Below are 25400 nucleotides of genomic sequence, written 5' to 3' on the forward strand. Positions count from 1 at the left end.
CAATTTATTTATTTAAAAAACAAATTAAATTTATTTAAAAGAGAAGCAGATTCATAGATACAGAGAACAAACTAGGGGTTACCAGTTGGGAGAGGGAAAGAAGAAAGAAAGAAAAAAAGAAAGAAAGTGAAGTCACTCAGTTGTGTACTGACTCTTTGCAATCCCATGGACTGTAGCCCACCAGGTTCCTCTGTCCATGGGATTTTCCAGGCAAGAATACTGGAGTGGGTTGCCATTTCCTTCTCCAGGAGCTCTTCCCAACCCAGGGGTTGAACCTGGATCTCCCGCATTGTAGGCAGGCACTTTACCACCTGAACCACCAGGGAAGTCCTGGGAGAGGGAAAGGGAAATATAGGGTAAGGGAGTAAGAGACACAAACTTATGTATAAAATGAGCTACAAGGATATATTATACAATATGGGGAATATAGCCAGTATTTTATAATAACTAAACTTTAAAATTGTCAATCACTATATTGTACAGCTGTAACTTATATAATATTGTACATCAAATGCAGGTCAACTTTATAAAGCAGGAAAAAAAGAATAGCAATGAGATGATACACTACTTTAAAAAAGAGAGAAGAAGAGAGAGTTGAGAAAAAAAAATCCTAATCTCAAATGTTACTCAGTAGCCTAGTCTCAATTGTTACTCAGTAGCCTAGTCTCAATTGTTACTCAGTAGCCATATAACACAGGGCAAGTGAACTTCCACTCTGAAAATCAGCTTCCTCGGCCACAAAATGGATACAATAATATCCCTAACTCATTGTTTTTTTGGAGGGGCGTGAGGGGGGTTGGATTAGAGACAATGTCTGAAAAGCATCTGACACTTAGTAGGTGCCTCTCGATAGAGCAAGGATTCTTAACCTGAAGTTCATGGACCCTTAGAGGATATGTGAATAAACTTCAGGAGAGGGCCTAAGAATCTCCCTACAAAGTATCTAATCTGTATCAGTTCAGTTCCCTTCAGCTCCCAGTCTGGACTCTTGGTGAACCCATGAACCGCAGCATGCCAGGCCTCACTGTCCATCACCAACTCCTGGAGTTTACCCAAACTCATGTCCATTGAGTCGGTGATGCCATCCAACCATCTCATCCTCTGTCATCCCCTTCTACTCCTACCCTCAACCCTTCCCAGCATCAGGGTCTTTTCAAATGAGTCAGTTCTTCCCATCAGGTGGCCAAAGTATTGGAGTTTCAGCTTCAACATCAGTCCTTCCGATGAACACCCAGGACTGATCTCCTTTAGGATGGACTGGTTGGATCTCCTTGCAGTCCAAGGGACTCTCAAGAATCTTCTCCAACACCATAGTTCAAAAGCATCAGTTCTTCAGGGCTCAGCTTTCTTTATAGTCCAACTCTCACATCCATACATGACTACTGGAAAAATCATAGCCTTGACTAGACCCTTGTTGACAAAGTAATGTCTCTGCTTTTTAATATGCTGTCTAGGTTGGTCATAACTTTCCTTCCAAGGAGTAAGCGTCTCTTAATTTCATGGCTGCAATCACCATCTGCAGTGATTTTGGAGTCCCCCAAAATAGTCAGCCGCTGCTTCCACTGTTTCTCCATCTATTTGCCATGAAGTGATGGGACCAGATGCCATGATCTTCGTTTTCTGAATGTTGAGCTTTAAGCCAACTTTTTCACTCTTCTCTTTCACTTTCACCAAGAAGCTCTTTAGTTCTTCACTTTCTGCCATAAGGGTGGTGTCATCTGCATTATCTGAAGTTACTGGTATTTCTCCCGGCAATCTTGACTCCAGCTTGTGCTTCTTCCAGCCCAGCGTTTCTCATGATGTACTCTGCATATAAGTTAAATAAGCAGGGTGACAATATACAGCCTGGACATACTCCTTTTCTTAGAAAGTATCTATTTTGTATATCTCTATGCACATTTTTTTTCTGGGAAGAAGGGCCTTAGCTTCCATCAGCATATTAAAGGGATTGTGAAACACAAGCGGTTAAGAACCTCAGTGATGTACCATAAAGACCTTGAGGGATTAGAGCCGACCTTTCAGGATTTAACACGTGCTTTCTCATGCATATGTAGTTTCTAATCTTCGCTAAAGTCCCTTAAAGGAGGTGTTAGTAGTATACCTATTTTTCAGATGCAAAAACGAAGAAGCGGTTGAAAAAGGCAAGAGTTCCTACAGACGATCTAGCCCTTATTCGAGGCCGAGAACTGAGAGAGGCTCAGAGAACCCAGTTCCAGTAGGAGCTCATCGCCTCGGCCGCCTCCCACCTCGCAGGTTCGTATCCCCAGCGCAGCACACGACTGGCGGTCGCTGCAGGAATCTTGACTGAGTGAAATCCACCTCCCGTGGCGGGCGCCGAAAAGCTCCGGGGGCGCGGAGCTCCGCCCCACGCCGGGCTGGGCCCGCCCCTGCCGCGGTCGGTATTGTCAGACGGTTCCCGGCGTCCCTCGGTTTCCCTCGGTAGTTTCCGGCAAAGATCGGGAGTTTCTAACGTGCCCCTTGTAGTCTCCCGGCTGCCGTCCTCGCCACCGCCGCCCCTCTTTTCGGCTCCCTCTCCCCTACCCACCCCCACCCCCCCCCCCCCCCGCCGCGATCGGCCCGGCTGGCGCCTCTGTCGTTACGGGCTGAGCAAGATGGCGGCCTTCGGGATCTTGAGCTACGAACACCGGCCCCTGAAGCGGCCGCGGCTGGGGCCTCCTGATGTGTACCCTCAAGATCCCAAACAGAAGGAGGTGAGTTCAGAAATTCGGGCTCCCAGGGGGCCAGGGGCCAGCGATCGGCAGAGGAGGAAGCACTGATGGCTGGGGGAAGCGGGGGCGGGGCGGCTCTGTGGGAGTGCAAGTCCCGAAAGGGGGAAGAGTAAAGTGGACTGGTATCGGAGAGTAAGACCTGGGGGAGGTGGGGGCTGGTTTCTGGGCTAGAACCGGGAGTGATGTTGGGGCCACGCTGGAGGCGCCCCCTCTACACACACACACCTCAGAAAGTTGTCTGAGGCGGCTGGATGAACTAAGGCTGCTTGTAAACTCGCAGGGGAAGAGTGCTGTTGAGGGAGCTCTGGGGATTGGGAATCTTAGTACTGTGGGGGTGAGGGGGTCCAAATTAATATGAGATTATTTTAAAATAATAATGTGCTATCTACTCCCCAATCATTTTCCTATTTTTTTCCACCCTTGTTCCCTTCTCTTCTGCCCTCTTCCACCACCACCACCATCTCCCCCAAGGAAGGAAAAAGCTAAAATGTTGTTTTCCTGCCTCAGGATGAATTAACGGCCTTGAATGTAAAACAAGGTTTCAATAACCAGCCCGCTGTCTCTGGGGATGAACATGGCACTGCCAAGAATGTCAACTTTAATCCTGCCAAGGTGAGACAACCCCATCAGGCTGAAGGAAAAGGCTGGAAGAATCTGAGAGGGAGCAAAGACCCTGGGCTGGGAAGACGTAAAGGGATGACCTAACTGGCGGTGTTTTCCTTTGTAACCTAATGCTACCACACTGGCATTTGCCCATCAAAGGCACAGCCACCTTTCTGCTCTGTCTTCCCACCCTGAGGTGTAGCTTTCTTCCCTCAGATCAGTTCCAACTTCAGCAGCATCATTGCAGAGAAGTTACGTTGTAACACCCTCCCTGACATTGGTAGAAGGAAGCCCCAAGTGAACCAGAAGGACAACTTCTGGCTGGTGACTGCACGATCCCAGAGTGCCATTAATACTTGGTTTACTGATCTGGCTGGCACCAAGCCACTCACACAACTAGCCAAAAAGGTGAGGTACTGTTTCCTGTTCTTTAGACCAAAGGGGGGAACGTGAGTACCAAGTACCCTCTGATTTTCAGATTGAAGTACACGGGTGTCAGCTCACTGGGGTGAGAGAGGTCTCACTGTTTGCAATGTCCATTCAGGTCCCCATTTTCAGTAAGAAGGAAGAAGTGTTTGGGTATTTAGCCAAATACACAGTGCCTGTGATGCGGGCTGCCTGGCTCATTAAGATGACCTGTGCCTACTATGCAGCAATCTCAGAGACCAAGGTTAAGAAGAGACATATTGACCCCTTCACAGGTGAGTAACTCCTAATACCAGAGGACGTACCACTGATCACTTCAAAGAGTGGTGGAGAAACCTTGAAATTACTCTCCTTCCTCATCTATATTCCTTGCTTCTGCTTGTATCTTGCATTCACTCAGTTAGTAAACATCAAGTGTCTTGAGTATCTACTGTATGTGTGCTGCTGCTGCTGCTAAGTCGCTTCAGTTGTGTCCGACTCTGTGTGACCCCATAGACGGTAGCCCACCAGGCTCCGCCATCCCTGGGATTCTCCAGGCAAGAACACTGGAGTGGGTACTGGGCTATAAAGATAATCACTACCTAGTCCCTGCTCTTAGGATGCTTATAGTCTAGTAGGGATGCTAAGGCCACTGTACAAATCCCATAATTAAATATAGAAACATAGTGTCAAAAGTGGAGGCAGGGGCTTCCTTGGTGGCTCAGTGGTAAAGAATCCACCTGCCAGTGCAGGAGACATGGGTTTGATCCCTGATCTGGAAAGATCCCACATGCCTCAGAGCAGCTAAGTCTGTGAGCCACAACTATTGAGCCTGGGCTCTGGAGCCCATGTGCCCCAACTACTGAAGCCTACACCCCCTAGAGCCCGTGCTCTACAAGAGAAGCCACTGCAGTGAGAAGCCTGTACTCCACAACTAGAGACTAGCCCTACTTACCACAACTAGAGAGCTTGCGTGCAGCAATGAAGACCCAGAGCAGCCAAAAATAAATAATTATGTAATATAAAAAAGTGGAGGCAGAAGTTTCTTTGAGACTTCAGTGAACAGAAAGGTTATTTTCTTTTGGGGATACCTGGAAAGGCTTTAGGAAGGTGACATTTGTTTTTGTTTTGTTTTGTTTTATTTTGTTGAAGTATAGTTGATTTATACTGTTATGTTAGTTTCTCGTGTACACCAAAGTGATTCAGTTATACATATGTGTGTTTATCTATATTCTTTTTTGCATTCTTTTCCGTTATAGCTTATTATAGAATATCGAATGTAGTTCCCTGTGCTATGCAGTAGGACCTTGTTGTTGAAGGTGGCATTTGACTAGAGCCTGTACGGGGATGAATAGGATTTAGAAACATGGTGACTGGGAGTGGGGGTGGGGGACAGAAGGTGTTCTAAGCAGAGGGACACTGTAAAATAGCCATCTTCCCATCTTTTTTCTAGAATGGACTCAGATCATCACCAAGTGCTTATGGGAGCAGCTTCAAAAGATGGCTGAATACTACCGACCAGGGCCTGCTGGAAGTGGGGGCTGTGGCTCCACTATAGGGCCCTTACCCCATGATGTTGAGATGGCAATCCGGCAGTGGGACTACAACGAGAAGCTGGCCATGTTCATGTTTCAGGTAGGAAGGAGAGTGTGTCATGTGGCTTGGAAATGAGCCTGACCTCATACTCTGCCAACATGGAGCAGAGTCCACCTGCCACCTTGCCCCACTGGTGGTTTTCCTCATCCTTTCATTTACTTTCTCTGCCTCATCTCTAATAGTCCCTGTTCAAAACTCATCCCCTTCCCACCCCTGGTGTCTATAGGACGGAATGCTGGACAGACATGAGTTCCTGACCTGGGTACTTGAGTGTTTTGAGAAAATCCGTCCTGGAGAGGATGAACTGCTTAAACTGCTGCTGCCCCTGCTGCTTCGAGTAAGGCCTAGGATTTGGGGAGGGGGGAGGTCTCAGGAGGATTTGAGGAGATATAAGGCACAAGAGCTGTGTCCCTTGGAGAGAACTGGGGCGGGGTTTGATCATCATGTCTCCACAGTACTCTGGAGAGTTTGTTCAGTCTGCATACCTCTCCCGCCGCCTTGCCTACTTCTGTACACGGAGACTGGCCCTGCAGCTGGATGGTGTGAGCAGTCACTCATCTCATGTGATGTCTGCTCAGTCGACAAGCACACTGCCCACCACCCCTGCTCCTCAGCCCCCAACTAGCAGCACACCCTCTACACCCTTTAGTGACCTGCTTATGTGCCCTCAGCACCGGCCCCTAGTTTTTGGCCTCAGCTGTATCCTTCAGGTAGGTACTGGGTGGTCCCATGAAAGTATTAATATTAAGAAGCATCTTGAGAAGAGTCAGGTGCTTGTCCTGGAAAATGGGAGTGATTCTAACTTGGGGGCAAAAGTAGGCACTGAGAATTTGCTTGGAAATTGTCAGCTTCTGATTCATGGGGTGTTAGTTCCTTTTCAGTTAATACCCATCCAGGCCTAAATAGCAGACCCAAAACCTTTAGGAGGGTAGATGAGGAGAGGGGTTCAGAGATGGAGTGGTGCCACCCCAGGGACTCAGAATGACTTTGGATCAGAAGCCAAAGGGTGGGGTCTTATAGTGGGCTTCTAGACAGGTAGCCATGGAAACTGAGTTTGACTTAGCTGTTTCTGTCTGGCAGACCATCCTGCTGTGTTGTCCTAGTGCCCTGGTTTGGCACTATTCACTGACTGATAGTCGAATCAAGACTGGCTCACCACTTGACCACCTGCCTATTGCCCCCTCCAACCTGCCCATGCCAGAGGGCAACAGTGCCTTCACTCAGCAGGTAAGTCTGACCAATAGCCTTGTACCCCCAGGGGACTGGGATGTGAGAAGTTACCCATTCAGAAATAGTGACCTAGCATCTGCTACTCTTCTTTTAGCCTAGAGCCCTGGCCTTTTTCTTTATGCTTTACTACATCCTTAAAGCCCTCCTTTTTGCAGGTTCGTGCAAAGTTGCGGGAGATCGAGCAACAGATCAAGGAGCGAGGACAGGCCGTTGAGGTTCGCTGGTCTTTTGATAAGTGCCAGGAAGCTACTGCAGGTGGGTGCCAGAAGACAGACTGTAAGAAGAATGTTTGAGGAAAGGATCAGGATGGTAAGGACATACAGATCTGAGAGCTGGCGTAGACCAGGCCTCTAGTTAAGTCCCCTTTACCACTTTTCCTCCTTAGGCTTCACCATTGGACGAGTACTCCATACTTTGGAAGTGTTGGACAGCCATAGTTTTGAACGCTCTGACTTCAGCAACTCTCTTGATTCCCTCTGTAATCGAATCTTTGGATTGGGGCCTAGCAAGGATGGGCATGAGGTAATAAGCAAGAAGGGGAAGAGAGGTGAAAAACAGAGCAAAAGCAACAGTATATATGAGGGGAAAGCGTGGTGAGGCATTGAAGCCAGAGGATGTTTGAAGAGACAACCCATCTTACTGAGCCTAGGATATTTTAAGATGGAGTCTGCTGCAGCTGCTAAGTGGCTTCAGTCGTGTCCGACTCTGTGTGACCCCATGGACTGCAGCCCACCAGGCTCCTCCGTCCATGGGATTTTCCAGGCAAGAGTACTGGAGTGGGGTGCCATTACCTTCTCCAAAAATGGAATCTAGTTGCTGGGAAGTTGGAACTTGGTTCTTTGTCCTCAACTCTACCTACTTACCCTATCTTCCTTTGGTCTCCAGATCTCCTCAGATGATGATGCAGTGGTATCATTACTGTGTGAATGGGCTGTCAGCTGCAAGCGTTCTGGTCGGCATCGTGCGATGGTGGTAGCCAAGCTGCTGGAGAAGAGACAGGCAGAGATTGAGGCTGAGGTTAGGGACAGCCCATGGGGCAGTGGCAGTTGGGATTGGAGCCAGATTGAGCTGGTAGTGGGACAAAAGTTGAAACTGTGAGAGTGAAGAAGTGGTAGAAAATGTACAGGGAAAGCTGAGGACATAAGGCAAAAGTAGAAAGGAGCGGAACCATGTCAGAGTTAAGAGAAGCGACCAAGGTGCAATTGGGAGATGGTAAAGAAAATGGGAGTCAGGGGAGGGGAGTGGAAGTAAAAACCTTGGGGATGGAGGCAGAACAGTCAGTAGTTCAAGGATTGCACATGGGCGAGTGAAGACATAGTTGAAACCCAATCTTACAGTCTGTTCTTTCATCTTACAGCGTTGTGGAGAATCGGAAGCTGCAGATGAGAAGGGTTCCATTGCCTCTGGCTCCCTTTCTGCTCCCAGTGCTCCCATTTTCCAAGATGTCCTCTTACAGTTTCTGGATACACAGGCTCCCATGCTGAGTATGGACCTGCCACTCTCTGGTTCCCTCTGCCTAGACTCAGCCATCCTGTCATCAGAAAGCATAGTGAAGGGCCTTCTGGGATATATTTCAGTCTTGAGCTCTAAGCATTCTGACTTTTGGACATAATTCTAGTCTTTGATCATCTTACAGTTCAACAGGGTCGAAAAATAAAGACAAGAATAAGAATGAGAGCATGCAGTTGACGCATTTTCACGTATAAATAGCAGAGATGCTGTATTCCTTTAGGAGATGATGTGTGGGGCAAAAGTTGGGGTAGGATAACCAACCACATTTCGTCCCTCAATAGCTTTGGTTTTGTTCGTTTTTTGTGTTTTTTTTTTGAGTCATTCCTATTCTTGTCTACTTCAGGTACCTAGGAGCACCATGCCTTTGGTGTATTTCCTTCTTTCTGCCTGTCTCTTTTGTGCTCCTTTAACTCATCTTTTCTCCTTCCCTCTCTCCAGCGGACCCCCGAAGTGAGAGTGAGCGAGTGGAATTCTTTAACTTGGTACTGCTGTTCTGTGAACTGATTCGACATGATGTTTTCTCCCACAACATGTACACTTGCACCCTCATCTCCCGAGGGGACCTTGCCTTCGGAGCCCCTGGTCCCCGGCCTCCCTCTCCCTTTGATGACCCGGCTGATGACCCAGAGCGCAAGGAGGCTGAGGGCAGCAGCAGCAGCAAGCTGGAGGTGAGCGAGCTTTTCCTTGTCCTAGATTGTTTCTTCTTGACAGCCGCCTCTTCCTGGCTCCAGGAGTCCTCTGAGAATCCTTTACGAAGTAAGGAGGGTAGGATTTGCTTAGTGCTTTGCAGTTTAGCAAGCACTCTCAAGTTATTATTTTTTTTTTTCATTTGATTCTCACAACAGACCTGTGACGTATTGTTTTTCTTTTTTGGGGCCGGCGGCGGGGGGGGGGGGGGGGGCGGGGAACTGTGTCACACAGCTTGCGGGATCTTAGTTGCCCAACCAAGGACCACGGCAGTAAATGTGCCAAGTCTTTGCCACTGGACCACCAGGGAATTCCCCGCCGCCCCCTGACCCTGCCCGCCGTGAGGTATCCTTATCCTCATTTTAAAGCTGAGAGAAACCAAGGCCTGCAGAGGTTAAGGGACCAGTCAAGGCTTGGATCTGGAACCAGTGCTTTTCCCAGTATGGGCTCCTCTCTTCGACTCCAATCAACTTTTCGAGATGGTGGGGAGCAGCTCCTCAGGGCTAAAGCAGCTTCGCTTCTGTTCTCTACACTCAGGATCCAGGACTCTCAGAGTCTATGGACATTGACCCTAGCTCCAGTGTGCTCTTTGAGGACATGGAGAAGCCTGATTTCTCAGTAAGTTACTGGTGTGGAAGCATCCAGCTCCTGAGGTCCTTCTGTTATGCCACTTTGGGGAGTTTCCTTATGCACCCCCCTCAATCCCTTTGTCTTCCTCTAAACATTCTGCCCTTTCGCCTTTCTCTTAGTTGTTCTCCCCCACTATGCCCTGTGAGGGGAAGGGCAGTCCATCCCCTGAGAAACCAGATGTTGAGAAGGAGGTGAAGCCCCCACCCAAGGAGAAGCTAGAAGGAACCCTTGGGGTTCTTTATGACCAGCCGCGGCATGTGCAGTATGCCACACACTTTCCCATCCCCCAGGTACCGTTCACCAACACCTTCCGACCCTCTGTTCTGAGCCCAGGTTTCTGTCCAAGGACTTTGCCGAGGGGTTGGAGCTGTTCTTGAGGGTGTGGTATGCTGGGAAGGGTTGGAGTGCTGGGGTGCTGAGGGGCATGGAGCATGCTTTTGAGAGGAGGGAGAGTGATGCCTGCTGGAGTCTGATGGTGCCGCTGGGATGCAGGAGGAGTCATGCAGCCATGAGTGCAACCAGCGGTTGGTCGTACTGTTTGGGGTGGGAAAGCAGCGAGATGATGCCCGCCATGCCATCAAGAAAATTACCAAGGATATCCTGAAGGTTCTGAACCGCAAGGGGACAGCAGAAACTGGTGGGTTTGAGGCACCTGAAATGGATCTCCCCCAAAGAGCGCCTTAGTCAGTCTTCCCTTCCCCAGCATAGGGAACTCCCAATCATGTCCCAATGTCCTGTCTCTTGGAGTCTCCTGAGAGCTCTAGTCCTTTTGAAACTTCCCCCCTCATTCCCCCCCTCTGCAGACCAGCTTGCTCCTATTGTGCCTCTGAATCCTGGAGACCTGACATTCTTAGGTACCTCACAGTAAGCCCCATACTACCCGCCCTCCCTCTCCCTTCCCTCCCTCAACCTAGCACTTCCCTGTACATACTCCTCTAAGGTCCACATAGTATGTGGTCCTCCAAACCTTTGCTTCACTGTTCCCTTCCCTTCATCCCTCCCCCAGCCCTTCCTTGACCCTCCCTTCCCATCTTCCCTCTTCCTTCCTTCCCTTCCTCCCTCCCTCCCTTCCTTCCCCTTTCCCTCCCCACCATAGCCTTCTCTCCATATCCCCCCCACCCCCAGTTGCCTGGTTATCTTCCCTGTCCTGACTGGTCCCTTTCAACTGTCCCCTCAGGTGGGGAGGATGGACAGAAGCGGCGACGAAACCGACCTGAAGCTTTTCCCACTGCCGAGGATATCTTTGCTAAGTTCCAGCATCTTTCGCATTATGACCAACACCAGGTCACGGCTCAGGTGTGGGCCTAAGTCCAGCCCCCTTCCCACATTCTGGCCTCCCTGTCCTGTTTTCCTTCTCTCCTTATCTTTTTTCTCTCCCAGGCAGGCTAAGCCTCCTGTTCTCACCCCTTCTCCCCATCATCCTTTCCTGCTACCCTGGTTCTTCTCACCTCTCTCCACTCCCATCTCTCACTCCCGCTGCCCTTATCAGGTCTCCCGGAATGTTCTGGAGCAGATCACGAGCTTTGCCCTTGGCATGTCGTACCACTTGCCTCTGGTGCAGCATGTGCAGTTTATCTTCGACCTCATGGAATATTCACTCAGCATCAGTGGCCTCATCGACTTTGCTATTCAGGTGGGGGAGTTGGGGAGATGAGGGAGAGGGCGTTTGTGCAGTACAGGGTCACAAGGACAAGAGCAGAGGCTCAAGCCAGTGTCCCATGTTATTTGGAGGGACCAAAAGGCTAGTGTCGGGAGAGTGGCCTGTGAGCTAAGCCAGCAGGAATAGAGACTCAAGTGCTCTCTGGGGAGGCCCGAGAGATGGATTAGAGCACTGGGCACAGACTGTCCTTCCACTGTGGACTTCATAGGATTGTATCCTGGACACTGGGTAGATCACTGATGTGGCTTGTTGTTAATAGAATAAAGGACAGTGGCATATGCCACTGGGGCCCTTCCAGGCTGAGGCATCTCTAGCAGGAAAGGGCTCCAGTTTTCTCACAGGAAGGGGAATGATGTATAACATTCGAGGCTTCTTCTTGTTTCTCAACCCCCACTCACTCTGCTAGCTGCTGAATGAACTGAGTGTAGTCGAGGCCGAACTGCTTCTCAAATCCTCAGATCTGGTGGGCAGCTACACCACGAGCCTGTGCCTGTGCATCGTGGCTGTCCTGCGCCACTATCACGCCTGCCTCATCCTCAACCAGGACCAGATGGCACAGGTCTTTGAGGGGTAAGTGGAGCTTCAGAATAACCAAAACCCATGGGGCCCTGGTGAAGGCCGTTGGAAATGACCTGCAGAGAACACATAGGGCTCTTGCAATGCAGAATTGCATGCCTTCCTGGTAGGGAGGGGAGAGAACATTGCAGAGGGACAGGAATCTTGGCGCCCAGACCCGCCATTGCTCCAGGCGCGACCTTGTCCCTTCTCAACAGGCTGTGTGGCGTAGTTAAGCATGGGATGAACCGGTCCGATGGTTCCTCTGCAGAACGCTGTATCCTTGCATATCTCTATGATCTGTACACCTCCTGTAGCCATTTAAAGAGCAAATTTGGGGAACTCTTCAGGTAAGAGAGGTGGAAGGTAAGGGGTAGAGAGTGGGACCTCATCCCATCTCCTTGCTACTGCCCAACTTAGGAGCAGAGCACAGCTTACCACCCTGCTGTGTCTGCAGGGTCATTTGGGGACAGTGTCCTCTAAGTGTTCTTGGTCCCCAGAGTGGGCCTCCTTCCTCATCAGCCTTGCTTCTGGCCCACGCCTGCAGGGCCCACGCTCCTCCTCCCTGCCTCCTGGGGCCCCTGTGCCTTACCCTCACTGGGTTTCTTTCCCGCCCAGTTGGTCGGCTTTGTCCCATTTCCCCTCTTCTTGCCTTAAGGCCCTTGGTCCCTCATTTTCTCCTCTTTGTTCTTTTCTCCTCTTTCCTGACCATCCCTCTGGCTCACTAGCACTTCCTCAGTACTGCTCTCCCCTCTCCCCTCCTGCAGTGACTTCTGCTCCAAGGTGAAGAACACCATCTACTGCAATGTGGAGCCATCAGAGTCCAACATGCGCTGGGCACCTGAGTTCATGATCGACACTTTAGAGAACCCCGCTGCTCACACCTTCACCTACACGGGGCTAGGCAAGAGTCTTAGTGAGAACCCTGCTAACCGCTACAGCTTTGTCTGCAATGCCCTTATGCACGTCTGTGTGGGGCACCATGATTCGGATAGGTATGGGGCGTACTGAGTGAGGCATGGGCACCACGCTCCCGCCTGATGTTGGGAGGGATGACTTGCCCGGGAGGTACCACAACCTTGGTTATAGCCGGGGTGGAGATGAAAAGTTAATGAGTCTGAGGTTTTGCCAGAACAGGTTTTTTGCTGAGGGCATTTGTACTTTTCCCCAGGGTGAATGACATCGCCATCCTGTGTGCAGAGCTGACCGGCTATTGCAAGTCACTGAGTGCAGAGTGGCTGGGAGTGCTTAAGGCCTTGTGCTGCTCCTCTAACAATGGCACTTGTGGTTTCAACGACCTCCTCTGCAATGTAGATGTGAGACTGGGGGTGGGGGCGCACCGGGCAGTCCCCAGGGCAGGAGTCTGCTCCCAGTGACTGTGAGAGCGGAGGGACAGCTTTATGCAGAGTGGAGGCCCAGCACTCAGAGTAGGAGAACTCTTTCCACACTGAGTCCTGGTGTGTGTCTGCTTTTTTCCTCCAGGTCAGTGACCTGTCTTTTCACGACTCCCTGGCCACTTTTGTTGCCATCCTCATCGCTCGGCAGTGTTTGCTCCTGGAGGATCTGATTCGCTGTGCGGCCATCCCTTCACTCCTTAATGCTGGTAAACTACCAATTTGTGACCCGTAGAAAGTCTAGACCCCCAATGTCAATACACACTCAATGGCCATACTCTCCTTGTTCACTGTGGGGCTCCTGGTGGCACCAGAAGCCAATTCTGTTGTGTGTCTCAGGCTGGGAGGGGCCTCTTTCTGACCCTGCACCTGTATCCCCAGTCTTTCCTGTTCCTGACCCTTCCAGGTTCTCCCCTCTACACTATAGAACAGTTGGCTCCCTCACCTCTCCTCCAATGTGTTATCTCCTTTTGCCTGACCTCAGCCACCTTTTTAGTGCCTCAGCACCCACAAACCCACATATAGCCCACCTTCATCCTTTCCCCGCCTCTGTGTCTTCTCTGTAGCTTGCAGTGAACAGGACTCTGAGCCAGGGGCCCGGCTTACCTGCCGCATCCTCCTCCATCTTTTCAAGACACCTCAACTCAATCCTTGCCAATCGGATGGAAGTAAGTGACTCCATCCAAGCCAGCCTGCCAAGGATAGTGTGGCTACCCTACCCCCACCATTTCTACTTTGGCTTCCCCTGACTTCAGCTCTCTCCACCAGACAAGCCTACTGTAGGAATCCGCTCCTCCTGTGACCGCCACCTGCTGGCTGCCTCCCAGAACCGCATCGTGGATGGAGCTGTGTTTGCTGTTCTCAAGGCTGTGTTTGTACTTGGTATGGGGGTAGGAAGAGTGGTGCCAAAAGTGTGTATAGGGTGGAGCGCCAGCTAAACTACAAAGGGCAGTCTTTCTCTCTCCTAAAGCTGGTCTCTCTGACCTTTCTGGAGGATAGGAAGGAGGGAAGTATATTTCTGTCCCATAGGGCAGGATTTGGGGAGTGCTGCTTCTGTGGCTCTGGGGCAGGTCTCCACACAGCATTGGGATCTCACTTTGCACTCCGTATCTCCCGCCCGTGAACCGCAGGGGATGCGGAACTGAAGGGTTCGGGCTTCACTGTGACAGGAGGAACAGAAGAACTTCCAGAGGAGGAGGGAGGAGGTGGCAGTGGCAGTCGGAGGCAGGGTGGCCGCAACATCTCTGTGGAGACAGCCAGTCTGGATGTCTATGCCAAGTACGTGCTACGCAGCATCTGCCAGCAGGTCAGTCTCACCTTCTCTCACAGACCTCTTCAATGCTGCTATATAATATAGTCTTGTTTCCTGTCATGATCACACCACCTCCCCGCCATACATTTTGTCCCTCACCAACCGCTTGTCCATCCCCCTTATTCGTAACCCCCTCACTGGTTGGCCCAGTCCCCTAATTCTTGGCTTCCTCAGGAATGGGTAGGAGAACGTTGCCTTAAATCGCTGTGTGAAGACAGCAATGACCTGCAAGACCCAGTGTTGAGCAGTGCCCAGGCCCAGCGCCTCATGCAGCTTATCTGCTACCCACATCGGCTGCTGGACAACGAGGATGGGGAAAACCCGCAGCGGCAACGCATTAAGCGTATTCTCCAGGTAGGCCAAGGTGACGGGGGTCTTGGAGGAAGCGGTAGGGCCTGAACCTGGGGTGAAATGATGGGAACCTTGAGAGAAAAAGAGAGGGAGAATTAAGTAGGAAGATGAATGAGGATATGGACAAAAGGTGGTGAGAGAAACAGCTCCAGCATGGGTTTCAAAGTCAAGCCAATATGGTCTAGACTCAAGAGTGAACCATTGGGTGAGGGCACACAGCTGGCTGGAGTAGGGCTTTGGCTTATCAGTGGGAGACAGAGCATCTGGGAGGTCTAGATTTTGGTCGTATGTCTCTGGCATGTCGATTGTAGCTCAGTGATGAGTAGTAATGCTGTTGGAAAGCTACTGCTTATTGAGTGGCTGCTTCATGCTGGGTACCGTGCTTAGTACTCCATGTAGATTTCCTCAGTTAGTCTTTACAACCCTGTGAAGTAGGCATGAATATCCCTGTTTTAGCATCAATGAAACTGAGGCTTGAAGAGGTTAAGTAACTTGCCCGAGGTTCAGTAACTCACGCAGCTGGTAAGTTTAGAGTCAGTATAGGAGCCCAGGTCTGCCTGCACCCTTCCTGCCTCGCCACACTGCTGCAGACATTCATGTGACTGGGGGTGGAAAAATAAAGCTGTTGAGGGAAACCTAAAGGAATGAGGCCTCTTCAGCTGAGAGAAGATAATGCCTCAGAGAGATTAACTAAGACTAGCCCTCGGGTCTGTAAAGGACTTTGAAAACAGGAGTGGCGAGCTTCAACTTCAACATCAAAGATTTAAGTTAAGCATTAAGCAGAACTTCCTGATGCTGAGGAATGTGAGGCTCTGGAGCAGGAAACTGGGGAAGATGTGAAATTTTTCCAAAACCACTTTTGAAATAGGATAGATTTTTTTTCAGTCATTTTGGATTATTTAAGTGTGATTTTTCCTAAAGAGGGAAAGTCGAGGGCCCTTTCAGACCTCCAGGCATATGTGATTCAAGGTTGTGAGAGATCAGGGGCTGGCATCAGGGTACTAAGTGTCTGGGATGACACAGTGATGACTAGATTGCTGATGGGGTCTCTGTCACAGAACTTGGACCAGTGGACCATGCGCCAGTCTTCGTTGGAACTACAGCTCATGATCAAGCAGACCCCTAACAATGTGAGTGGTTCCCAGACCCTCTCTCATGCTCACTTCCAACAATATGTGTCAGGGAAGGGGGCTGCCATAGAAGAGCCTAGGTTCTATCTTTGGGTTCTGGAGATAAGAGAGGATGGGAAGATGGCAGATGTGTGGAGCCGATGATAAGGGACATGGGTTGAGAGTGTTGGGGCTCTGAGCTGTGGGGAAGGTTGGCAGCTGTGGTAGCAGAGGCTGTTTCTGTGGCCACAGCTGTAAGGGGGTATGTAAAGGAGAAGACGGTGGGGCACTGGAGAAGTACTGCAAGGTGGTGGAGGGCATGATGCCCAACAGAGTTGTGTCCCTACCCTCCCATCAGCCTCCACGGGTGCCTTCCTCTGTCTTCATCTCCTATCTCTCCTACTATCTCTTTGCCTTTGCCACAAGCTAACCTATTTACCTCCCCTGTGCCTTTCATCCTCCTTAGGAGATGAACTCCCTCTTAGAGAACATCGCCAAGGCCACAATCGAGGTTTTCCAACAGTCTGCAGAGACAGGGTCATCTTCTGGAAATGCTGCAAGCAACATGCCCAGCAGCAGCAAGACCAAGCCTGTGCTCAGGTTGAGTAGAAATGTGTTAGGACCCACCCTTCTGAGTTTTCTCTTCCAGTAGTGTAAATGATTTCAGCTGCCCGGAGATGTCAGGCATGTCCATCTAGAAAAGAGAGGAGGGATTGTTCCAGCCTTGCCTGGCTCCTCTGTAACCCTGCGTGTGCCATTTCTCCAGCTCCCTAGAACGCTCGGGTGTATGGCTGGTGGCTCCTCTCATTGCCAAATTGCCCACCTCAGTCCAGGGGCATGTGTTAAAGGCTGCTGGGGAAGAATTGGAGAACGGCCAGCACCTGGACACCTCTTCCCGCAAAGAACGTGATCGACAAAAGCAAAAGAGGTAAAGCGGCTGTCGTGGGGCTGGGATTGTGGAGTGGAATGGAGAGGAGGCCCAGGGAGGAAGACAAGTTGGGGCAAAGAGGTGAAGATCAAAATCAGAAAAAGGTGCAATTGGAGGAGAGGAGAGATGGTCAAACAAGAGGCTAGATCTTAAAAGAGTAGAGTCGGGGGCTTGAAGGAATGAGGTTGGAAGTCACCTGACTGGTCCTGTTCTTTTTCTTCTCCTCCTGTCTCTAGCATGTCCCTGTTGAGCCAGCAGCCCTTCTTATCCCTGGTGCTGACATGTCTGAAGGGGCAGGATGAGCAGCGTGAGGGACTCCTTACCTCCCTCTACAGCCAGGTCCACCAGGTATGGGTCTTTGGGCCTGGAGCTAGGCAGGAGGGCAGAGGAGGATGCAGCCAAGAGGCCACTTATGTACTCTTAATCTTCAGTATTTTCTGACAAGAACACCCTGGGTGCTTTGGCATGGACATGATGAAATCCCTGAGCTGTGTGTTATACTTGTTTCTGTCTTAGATTGTGACTAACTGGAAAGATGACCATTATTTAGATGATTGCAAACCAAAGCAGCTAATGCATGAGGCACTCAAACTGCGGCTCAACCTGGTGAGAGAGGGAGCTGGGAAGAAGGAGGAAAGGGGTGGAGCTAGGACCACAGACAAAGAAGCCCCAGCCTAGGGAGGCAAGGATGCAGATAAGGGCCCAGGCTCGCCTGGATCTTCTCGTATTAGCCCATCTCTCCTAAAGGACGTGGGACCTGGAAGTGGTTAAGGAGACTATCCTTGCAGGGACCCTGCCTCAGTATTGTAGATTTTGGCTGGGCCCGAGAAGCCCTAGACACCTATTGTGGAGTGTTCAATGAGATCCTGGACATCCTTTGGTCCAACTCCATCATTATATAAGTAAGGAAACCAAGGCCCAGAGAGGTCGAGAATTAAGTCATTGGCCTGAGATCATGTAGCCCAGGTTCTAATCTGAGCTTCCTTAAAGGCTGGCCTCCGCCCCTGAGCCATCTGACTGACTTGATGTGGCCCTGGCAGGTGGGGGGCATGTTTGACACAGTGCAGCGCAGCACCCAGCAGACCACGGAGTGGGCTGTGCTCCTCCTGGAGATCATCATCAGCGGCACTGTCGACATGCAGTCCAACAAGTAAAGCATCCCCCTCCCCTCTCTCCACTTTCGCCCCCAAGAGAAGCCCCTCCCCCAACAGGTGCATGACCCTGGCAGTAGATGTGGCTGACACTTTGGGCTCTGAGGTCCAGGGTCTGGGGTTTCTTACACGGTTTGGGTGCCTGCTCCCTGCTCATGTCCAAGCCAACCATCTCTGTCTGTCTGAAACTCTCTCCTCTGGTTTTCTCCCTGGCTTCCTGCTATAGTGAGCTCTTCACCACTGTCCTGGACATGCTAAGCGTGCTCATCAATGGGACCCTAGCTGCAGACATGTCCAGCATCTCCCAGGGCAGCATGGAGGAAAACAAACGTGCCTACATGAACCTGGTGAAGAAGCTGCGGGTGAGCGGAGGGAGCGAGGCCTAGAGGCCTCCTCCCTCTTCCTTGAGGGAGTCCAGCCTCACTGACATCATCCTGCCCCCCTACCCTTCCCTCACACATCTGTGTCTTCTTTGTTACTTGTTTAGTGAGGATTTACTGAGGGTTTTCTTCGGGCCAGCTTCTGTGCTGGCCCCTGAGAGGTCCCATTCCTTGTTTCCTGTGTCCTGAAACTCTTGTCCCGTTTTCTTGTGCCTGCAGAAAGAGTTGGCGGAACGCCAGTCGGATAGTCTGGAAAAAGTTTACCAGCTGCTGCCACTGCCCAAGCCGACTCGAGACGTGATCACGTGTGAGCCGCAGGGCTCCCTTATTGACACCAAGGGCAACAAGATTGCTGGCTTCGACTCCATCTTCAAGAAGGAGGCACGTTCCATTATCTTCCCACCTCTTGCTTCCTGCCTCCCACCTTTGTTCCCCTTTGGGCCAGAGCCTCCCCTGCTTTAACCTTGTAGCTGCAACAAGTTCATTGGGCTCCATGAGGAAGCAAGAACCGTCCCTGGGGTGTTGAGATGATCACTTAATTTCCTCAAGTATCTTCTCCCTGTCTTGGGAGTCTCATTCTCTTTCCTTGGTCTCTCCTTTCACCCTTCCCCACTACCCATCATCCCCACCACCTTTGTACCTGCCACCCATTTCTCAGCACCCCAGCCTCTTTCCTCTGCCCCACCCACAGCCCATCCAGCTCCACTCCAGCCTGCACCCCACCTATCTGCCTGGGCGAGGGCCCACATCTCTTTAATCCCTGCATCTGTTTCCTGCCATCCACCTATCTCAACATAGTTTTCTCTGTTCCCTCTTTCTGTGAATTGCAGTATTTATTGAGTAATCATAATCATTGTGTGTAGTAGAGAGAGAGGAGAATAAGGATGTGGTTCCAAATCTGAAGCTCAGCCTGTTCCTATAGGTGTTCTCTTCATTGTTTTCCTGCTTATTTGTCTCTATCTTTCTGTGTATCTCTCTCTCTCGGCCTATCTCTCTCTTCCTGTTTTTCTCTCTCTCCCTGTCTCTGTCTGTCTCTCTGGCTGCCTTCAGTCTCTCACTGCCTTTTCTTTCTCTGCCTTCCTGCTTCTCTGTCTTCCTCTGACTGTTGGTGTCTGTCTCTGTCTCCCTCTGCTCCCTACTGTCCCCTCTTCATTCTCCCTCCCCTGTGTGTATATCCATGTCTGTCTGTCTTCCTCTCGCCGTCTTCCCTGAATCTACCCATGAACTTTTTTTTTCTTTTGTTGCCAACAGATACTTTTCCCTCTCCTGCAAGCCTTCAAGGTCTGTGTTGTATTTTCCAAGTTTCAGCAGCTCACTATTTCTCATTTTCTGGAGCAGGGTCTTCAGGTTTCCACCAAACAAAAGATCTCTCCCTGGGATCTTTTTGAGGGCTTGAAGCCATCAGCGCCACTGTCTTGGGGCTGGTTTGGAACAGTCCGGGTGGACCGGCGCGTGGCCCGTGGAGAGGAGCAGCAGCGACTGCTGCTGTACCACACACACCTGAGGCCCCGGCCCCGCGCCTACTACCTGGAGCCACTGCCACTGCCTCCAGAAGACGAGGAACCCCCTGCCCCCACCCTGCTAGAGCCTGAAAAAAAGGCTCCAGAGCCCCCCAAAACTGACAAACCTGGAGCTGCTCCACCCAGCACTGAGGAACGCAAGAAGAAGTCCACCAAGGGCAAGAAGCGCAGCCAGCCTGCCGTCAAGACAGAAGTGAGCACCCCTGCTGCCATCCCCTTGCATGCCGTCCCTGTGCACGTCTTTCCCAGCCCCACTCTCTTCCTGATCCTGGTTGTGGGAGGGCTAGGGGCATTTGAGGAAGGAGTACTTTTAGAATTAAAACAATGAGCCACGTAGCTCCACCTCCTGTTCTGCCCTCCTTTCCCACTTGACCCCAGCCCTCTCACCTTCCTCCCTTGCCATTCACACAGGACTATGGAATGGGCCCAGGCCGAAGTGGCCCCTACGGAGTGACAGTACCTCCAGACCTCCTGCACCATGCCAACCCTGGCTCCATCTCCCACCTTAGCTATAGGCAGAGCTCCATAGGCCTCTACACCCAGAACCAGCCACTGCCAGCAGGTGAGTACCAGCCACTGGGTGCAAGGGACTGACCCGAATATTCCTCCCATCTGAAGGGCGATGCTACTTCTCCCAGGAGCTATGGATGCGCAGGGTGCTGAGCAGGGGACAGAGGGACAAAGAGCCTAAAGAGGTCAGCTGGCTCCCCTTTCCAGGTGGCCCCCGCGTGGATCCATATCGCCCCGTGCGGTTACCAATGCAGAAGCTGCCTACCCGCCCACCTTACCCCGGAGTGCTGCCCACGACCATGACTGGTGTCATGGGACTGGAACCTGCCTCCTACAAGACGTCTGTGTACCGACAGCAGCAGCCTGCAGTGCCCCAAGGACAGCGCCTTCGCCAACAGCTCCAGGCAAAGATAGTGAGAGGGGCCGTAGGGAGGGCCGTCAGGGAGAGGGGCTTTTGAAGGTCACAGGAATTTGGGGTCTTCACAAGGACATGCAGAGTGGGAGATGCAAGAAACGAGGTGACAGAAAGCATTTCCAGAGTTTGAGTTTGTTTCCTTTTTCCCCTCTAACAGAGTCAAGGGATGTTGGGACAGTCATCTGTCCATCAGATGACTCCCAGTTCTTCGTACGGTTTGCAGACCTCCCAGGTAAGGGCGCAAGATGGGGAGACTTGGGGAGCTCCAGGCAGGCTGGTCTGCACGCCCCTGGCTCTGACATCCTCTCTCCTCCTCCCCTCCAGGGCTATACTTCTTATGTTTCTCATGTGGGATTGCAGCAACACACAGGCCCTGCAGGTACCATGGTGCCCCCCAGCTACTCCAGCCAGCCTTACCAGAGCACCCACCCTTCTACCAATCCTACTCTTGTAGATCCTACTCGCCACCTGCAGCAGCGGCCCAGTGGCTATGTGCACCAGCAGGCCCCAACCTATGGACATGGGCTGACCTCCACTCAAAGGTACCCAAATGAGCCAGGGATGGCGGAGACACTGAGGCTTTTGATTTGGGAAAACCTGGGCCTGGATGTGGTGAGACTAGTCAGAACTTTTGGAGGCATCAAGAGCACATACCTGGCCTGTCAACACAAAATGCCAGAGCTGGAAGGGGCACTGGTGGCCAGTACTCTCATGCCTGCTTCCCAACGTTTCTTTGAGAACCAAAGAGGATACATCACTTATATGCTTGTGAGAAGGAAAGACCTGGAGTTCATAGATGCAGTGTATGGGAAGGAGTCATCTAGCTACCATTAGAGCAGCTTAGTGCTGGAATGGACCAGCAAACACATCCTCCCACCTTACTGAATGTCAGTTAGGCCTTACTTAAGACATTGTAATCATATCTTGAGGTTCTGCAGCTTAGGGATGAGAACACTGCCGGGTGGACCAGAAGAAAAGTCCCTAACTTAGAGGTACTGATTAAGTGCCGACTGTGTGGCCAGCACTATGCTAGGACCAGGTAGGGTGAGGAAAGCTATTTGAAAAAAAATCCAAAGTCCTTCACCACACAGAACTTTTACTCTAGCTGGGAAGAAGAGACTTATTCAGAAGAGTGCTTAGAGAACGTGGTAATGAAAGATACAAGCAGCTGTGCAGTTGGGTGCTGTGAAATAAAATGGGAATTCAGGAAAAGTGGGGGATGATATCATTGTGGGCCTTGAGTCATCAGAGAAAGTTTCATGAAGGAGGTCAGACTTGAGTTGGCCTTTGAAGGATAGCTGTGGTTTGGATTTGTGGGGAGGAGGAAAAGGAGGGGGATCCCAGGTAGAGGACGTAGCATTAACAAAGACGTGTAGGGTGGCTGGGAGGACAGGCAGGAGAAGAGCTTGGCTGGAGTTTAAGATTCATGACAGGGAAAGAGTAGGGATAGGCTGGGAGTGGATAGGTTGAGAGAGAGCTTGGAATGCTTGGCACGGGGTTGAGACACAATCCCAGAAAGTGCTCTTGATCAGGAAAATGATGTGATGATTTGGGCATGTTGAGATTAACACGGGTCTCGTGGAGAAGATGGGCTTCCCTTATAGCTCAGTTGGTGAAGAATCTGCCTGCCAATGCAGGGGAGCTGGGTTTGATTCCTGGCTTGGGAAGATCCCCTGGAGAAGGAAATGGCAACCCACTCTAGTATTCCTGCCTAGAGAATCCCATGGACAGAAGAGCTTGGCAGGCTACTGTCCATGCGGTCACAAGAGCCGGACATGACTTAGCGACTAAACCATCACCACGTGGAGAGGATGCAAAGGGAAGGTGACAGAAGACTTGAGACAGGGACCCAGCCAGTAGCCTGTTGAGGTGAAGTACAGATTGGGGTTAGGAAAGTGTAAGGAGCAATAGAACTCAGCAGTCTTCAAGACCCTGACAATAGTAATAAGCTGAACAACCTCAGTGAGTGTTTATAGACTAGCTAGCCTATGCTCAGGCTGTGTTTCATTTTCATAAGAGAAAAACAGCTATAACAGAATTGAAAAATCCCTAACCATGAAGGTTAGGAGACACTAAAGTAGGGAGTTGTCTTTGCTTCTCATTCCCCAACTTAGTAATCTGTCACAAGCCAAAAAGGCTCTTCTGGTTGGTGACAGAAGTGAATGAAATGGCCTTTTGGTATTTCTTTGGGGTCAGAGACCTGGGGCTCATCTGCCCCTCTCCCCCCACAGCCCATGCCTTGATCTCTGCCTCTCCTTGTCTTTGTAGGTTTTCCCACCAGACACTGCAGCAAACACCCATGATAGGCACCATGACCTCACTGGGCCCCCAGGGTGTCCAGGCCGGCATCCGGTCAGCTTCCATCCTGCCTGAGCAGCAGCAGCAGCAGCAGCAACAGCAGCAACAGCAGCAACAGCAGCAACAGCAGCAACAGCAGCAGCAGCAACAGCAGTACCATATCCGGCAGCAGCAGCAGCAGCAGCAGCAGCAACAGATCCTGCGGGTAAGGCCCTGGGATTTCATCTGGGACCTGGGAGACCTAGGAGGAGGAGGAGGGGAAGAGGGCAAAGAGAGGCACAGGCTGTTCTGGGTGGTTCTCCTATTATATAGAGTGAAGTAAGTCAGAAAGAGAAAAATAAATGTCATATATTAATGCGTATATGCGGAATCTAGAAAGATGATACTGATGAACCTTTTTTCAGGGCAGCAGTAGAGATGCAGACATGGAGAACAAACTTGTGGACACAAGCAGAGGGATTGAGAGGGTGGGATGAATTGAGAGAGTAGCACTGAAAAACATACATTACCACATATAAAATTAGAGCCAGTGGAAATTTGCTGTATGACTCAGGGAGCTCAAACCTGGTGCTCTGTGACAACCTAAAGGGGTGGGAAGAGGGTGGAAGGGAAGTTCAAGAAGGAGGGGACATATATACACCTATGGCTAATTCATGTTGATGTATGGCAGAAATCAAACAAATACTATAAAGCAATTATCCTTCAATTAAATAGAGTTTAAAAAAAAAGACGAAAAGATAGAGTGAGGCAGTGCAAGTACCTTAAGTACCCTCAGGGGAGCTGGCATGTAGTGGGGCCTTGAGAAGCTAGTTCCCTCCCTCCACCCCGCCTTTGCCAGGGGTCCCGGTTGGAGAGAGTTGGGGGTCATCTGCTGGGCCCTCCAGATTAGATTTTCTCTGCAGCTCCCTGAGCAGGGAAGGCAGCAGACCCAGAGTTCCCTGTGCTTCCTCTGCTCTCTCTGTCCCTCTACCACTGAGGTTCAGCCCCTTGCCCTCCTTACATGGATCTCTTCTGTCTTCACGGCAGCAGCAGCAACAGCAGCAGCAGCAGCAACAGCAGCAGCAGCAGCAACAGCAGCAACAGCAGCAGCAACAAGCACACCAGCAGCAACAGCAGCAGGCGGCTCCTCCTCAGCCCCAGCCCCAGTCCCAGCCCCAGGTAGCTGCTGGACTCAAGCCCCCGCCCCCCGCCCCCACTGGGGCGGCAGCATGTGCAGCTAGGGAGAGGCAGGAGGCAAGCCCAGGCCCTCTACAGATGGGTGGGGACATGAGGATGGAGAAGGATGGGGAACATTCGAGTTCCATCTTCCATGTCCTGTTTTCACCTCAGTTCCAGCGCCAGGGGCTTCAGCAGACACAGCAACAACAACAGACAGCAGCTTTGGTCCGGCAGCTCCAACAACAGCTCTCCAGTAAGCCTGCCTTCCTGCCCAAGGAGTGCCCCCACAGAATAACTGGGGGGGGGAGTGGGGGAGGGGTGGAGGGTAGAGGTCAAAGTGGCTGAGGTGACTGCTTCAAGCCCAGCTTGTGGGGGAAGCATTGCCTTCTACCCCTTTCCCTCGGCACCTGAGTGGGTCACCTCGTGCAGACCCTCGCCCCCGCTCAGCTGCCCATCCCTGATAGTCTCTGGTTTTTCACAGACACCCAGCCACAGCCCAATACCAACATATTTGGACGCTACTGAGGCACCTGGAGGAACTGCTTGTACACTGGATGTGGCCCCACCATTTCCTCTTAATTCCCAGTCCTCTTCCTGGGCTAGCACCAGTAGTGGTTGGGGCTCTTCCCTTAGGCTCCATTTTTAATGAGTTTTTAGTATTTTTGTTAATGTGAGGCATTGAGCTGTTGGGTTTTGTATATTATTTATATAGAGACCCCAGAGCTGTTGCACCCAATACACAGAGCTTCTTTGCAAAGAAGGTGTGTGAATCTGCGTGTCCGGGAAGGGTGGGCTCTTGGAAGGGTTTCGGGGCTGGACCAGCAAGTCGGCACCTTCATTCTCTTCAGATCATCTCTCCTGTTCACCTTCCACCCCCTACATTTCTGAATTCTAATTGGGTTGCTACCATCTCTTCCTTTCTCTAACCTGGCAACATGTTAAGACTTGGAGCCTTAGTCTCTCAATAAGGGCAGCTCGTCTTCTCATCTAGATGGTGTGGCTTCTGTATAGCTTGTCTCCATGGAGGAAACACTGCTGGGATTGGGGAGGAGCCACTGGACCAAGGGAAAAATCACTGGAACCTGAGTCTTCTTCCACCCATGCCACACACTGGTTTTGAATAAGCTTCAGGGTGGGGGGTGAGGGTGACAGACACTGCCTGTCCTTTGGGCCACCTTGTATGGTCCCCATCACGCACCAAGTGATATCCTAGATAGAGAAGTTCCCTGAGTCACATTTCTGGGACAAAACATTGTCCTCCATTGGT

The 25400-nt window shown here is 51.1% G+C and overlaps 1 protein-coding gene across 23 annotated transcripts; it reads left to right on the forward strand.

The window, feature by feature from the left end:
• Positions 1-24890, forward strand: MED12 (mediator complex subunit 12). Of its 23 annotated transcripts, none has more exons than XM_070291753.1 (46): positions 1-2711; positions 3237-3341; positions 3549-3740; positions 3877-4033; positions 5191-5372; positions 5560-5670; positions 5789-6043; positions 6414-6560; positions 6719-6818; positions 6949-7085; positions 7449-7580; positions 7921-8047; positions 8514-8743; positions 9300-9380; positions 9512-9682; positions 9885-10029; positions 10196-10246; positions 10570-10688; positions 10882-11025; positions 11459-11622; positions 11826-11957; positions 12375-12602; positions 12779-12923; positions 13090-13210; positions 13568-13669; positions 13770-13883; positions 14132-14307; positions 14488-14667; positions 15723-15794; positions 16240-16373; positions 16540-16701; positions 16938-17049; positions 17218-17307; positions 17742-17851; positions 18079-18214; positions 18452-18613; positions 19484-19945; positions 20164-20314; positions 20470-20675; positions 20835-20909; positions 21002-21056; positions 21132-21219; positions 22946-23180; positions 24002-24133; positions 24305-24386; positions 24615-24890. In XM_070291753.1, the coding sequence occupies exons 1-46, from the start codon at positions 2613-2615 to the stop codon at positions 24656-24658; spliced, it is 6555 nt and encodes a 2184-aa protein (XP_070147854.1). In that variant the 5' UTR covers positions 1-2612; the 3' UTR covers positions 24659-24890. The 23 variants fall into 23 exon arrangements, with proteins under 23 accessions (XP_070147854.1, XP_070147855.1, XP_070147856.1 ...); XM_070291754.1 differs by having other exon boundaries at positions 24005-24133; XM_070291755.1 differs by having other exon boundaries at positions 20470-20666.
• Positions 24891-25400: the final 510 nt, after the last annotated feature.

The sequence above is a fragment of the Ovis canadensis genome, chromosome X (genome assembly GCF_042477335.2).
Source record: "Ovis canadensis isolate MfBH-ARS-UI-01 breed Bighorn chromosome X, ARS-UI_OviCan_v2, whole genome shotgun sequence".
NCBI lineage: Eukaryota > Metazoa > Chordata > Mammalia > Artiodactyla > Bovidae > Ovis > Ovis canadensis.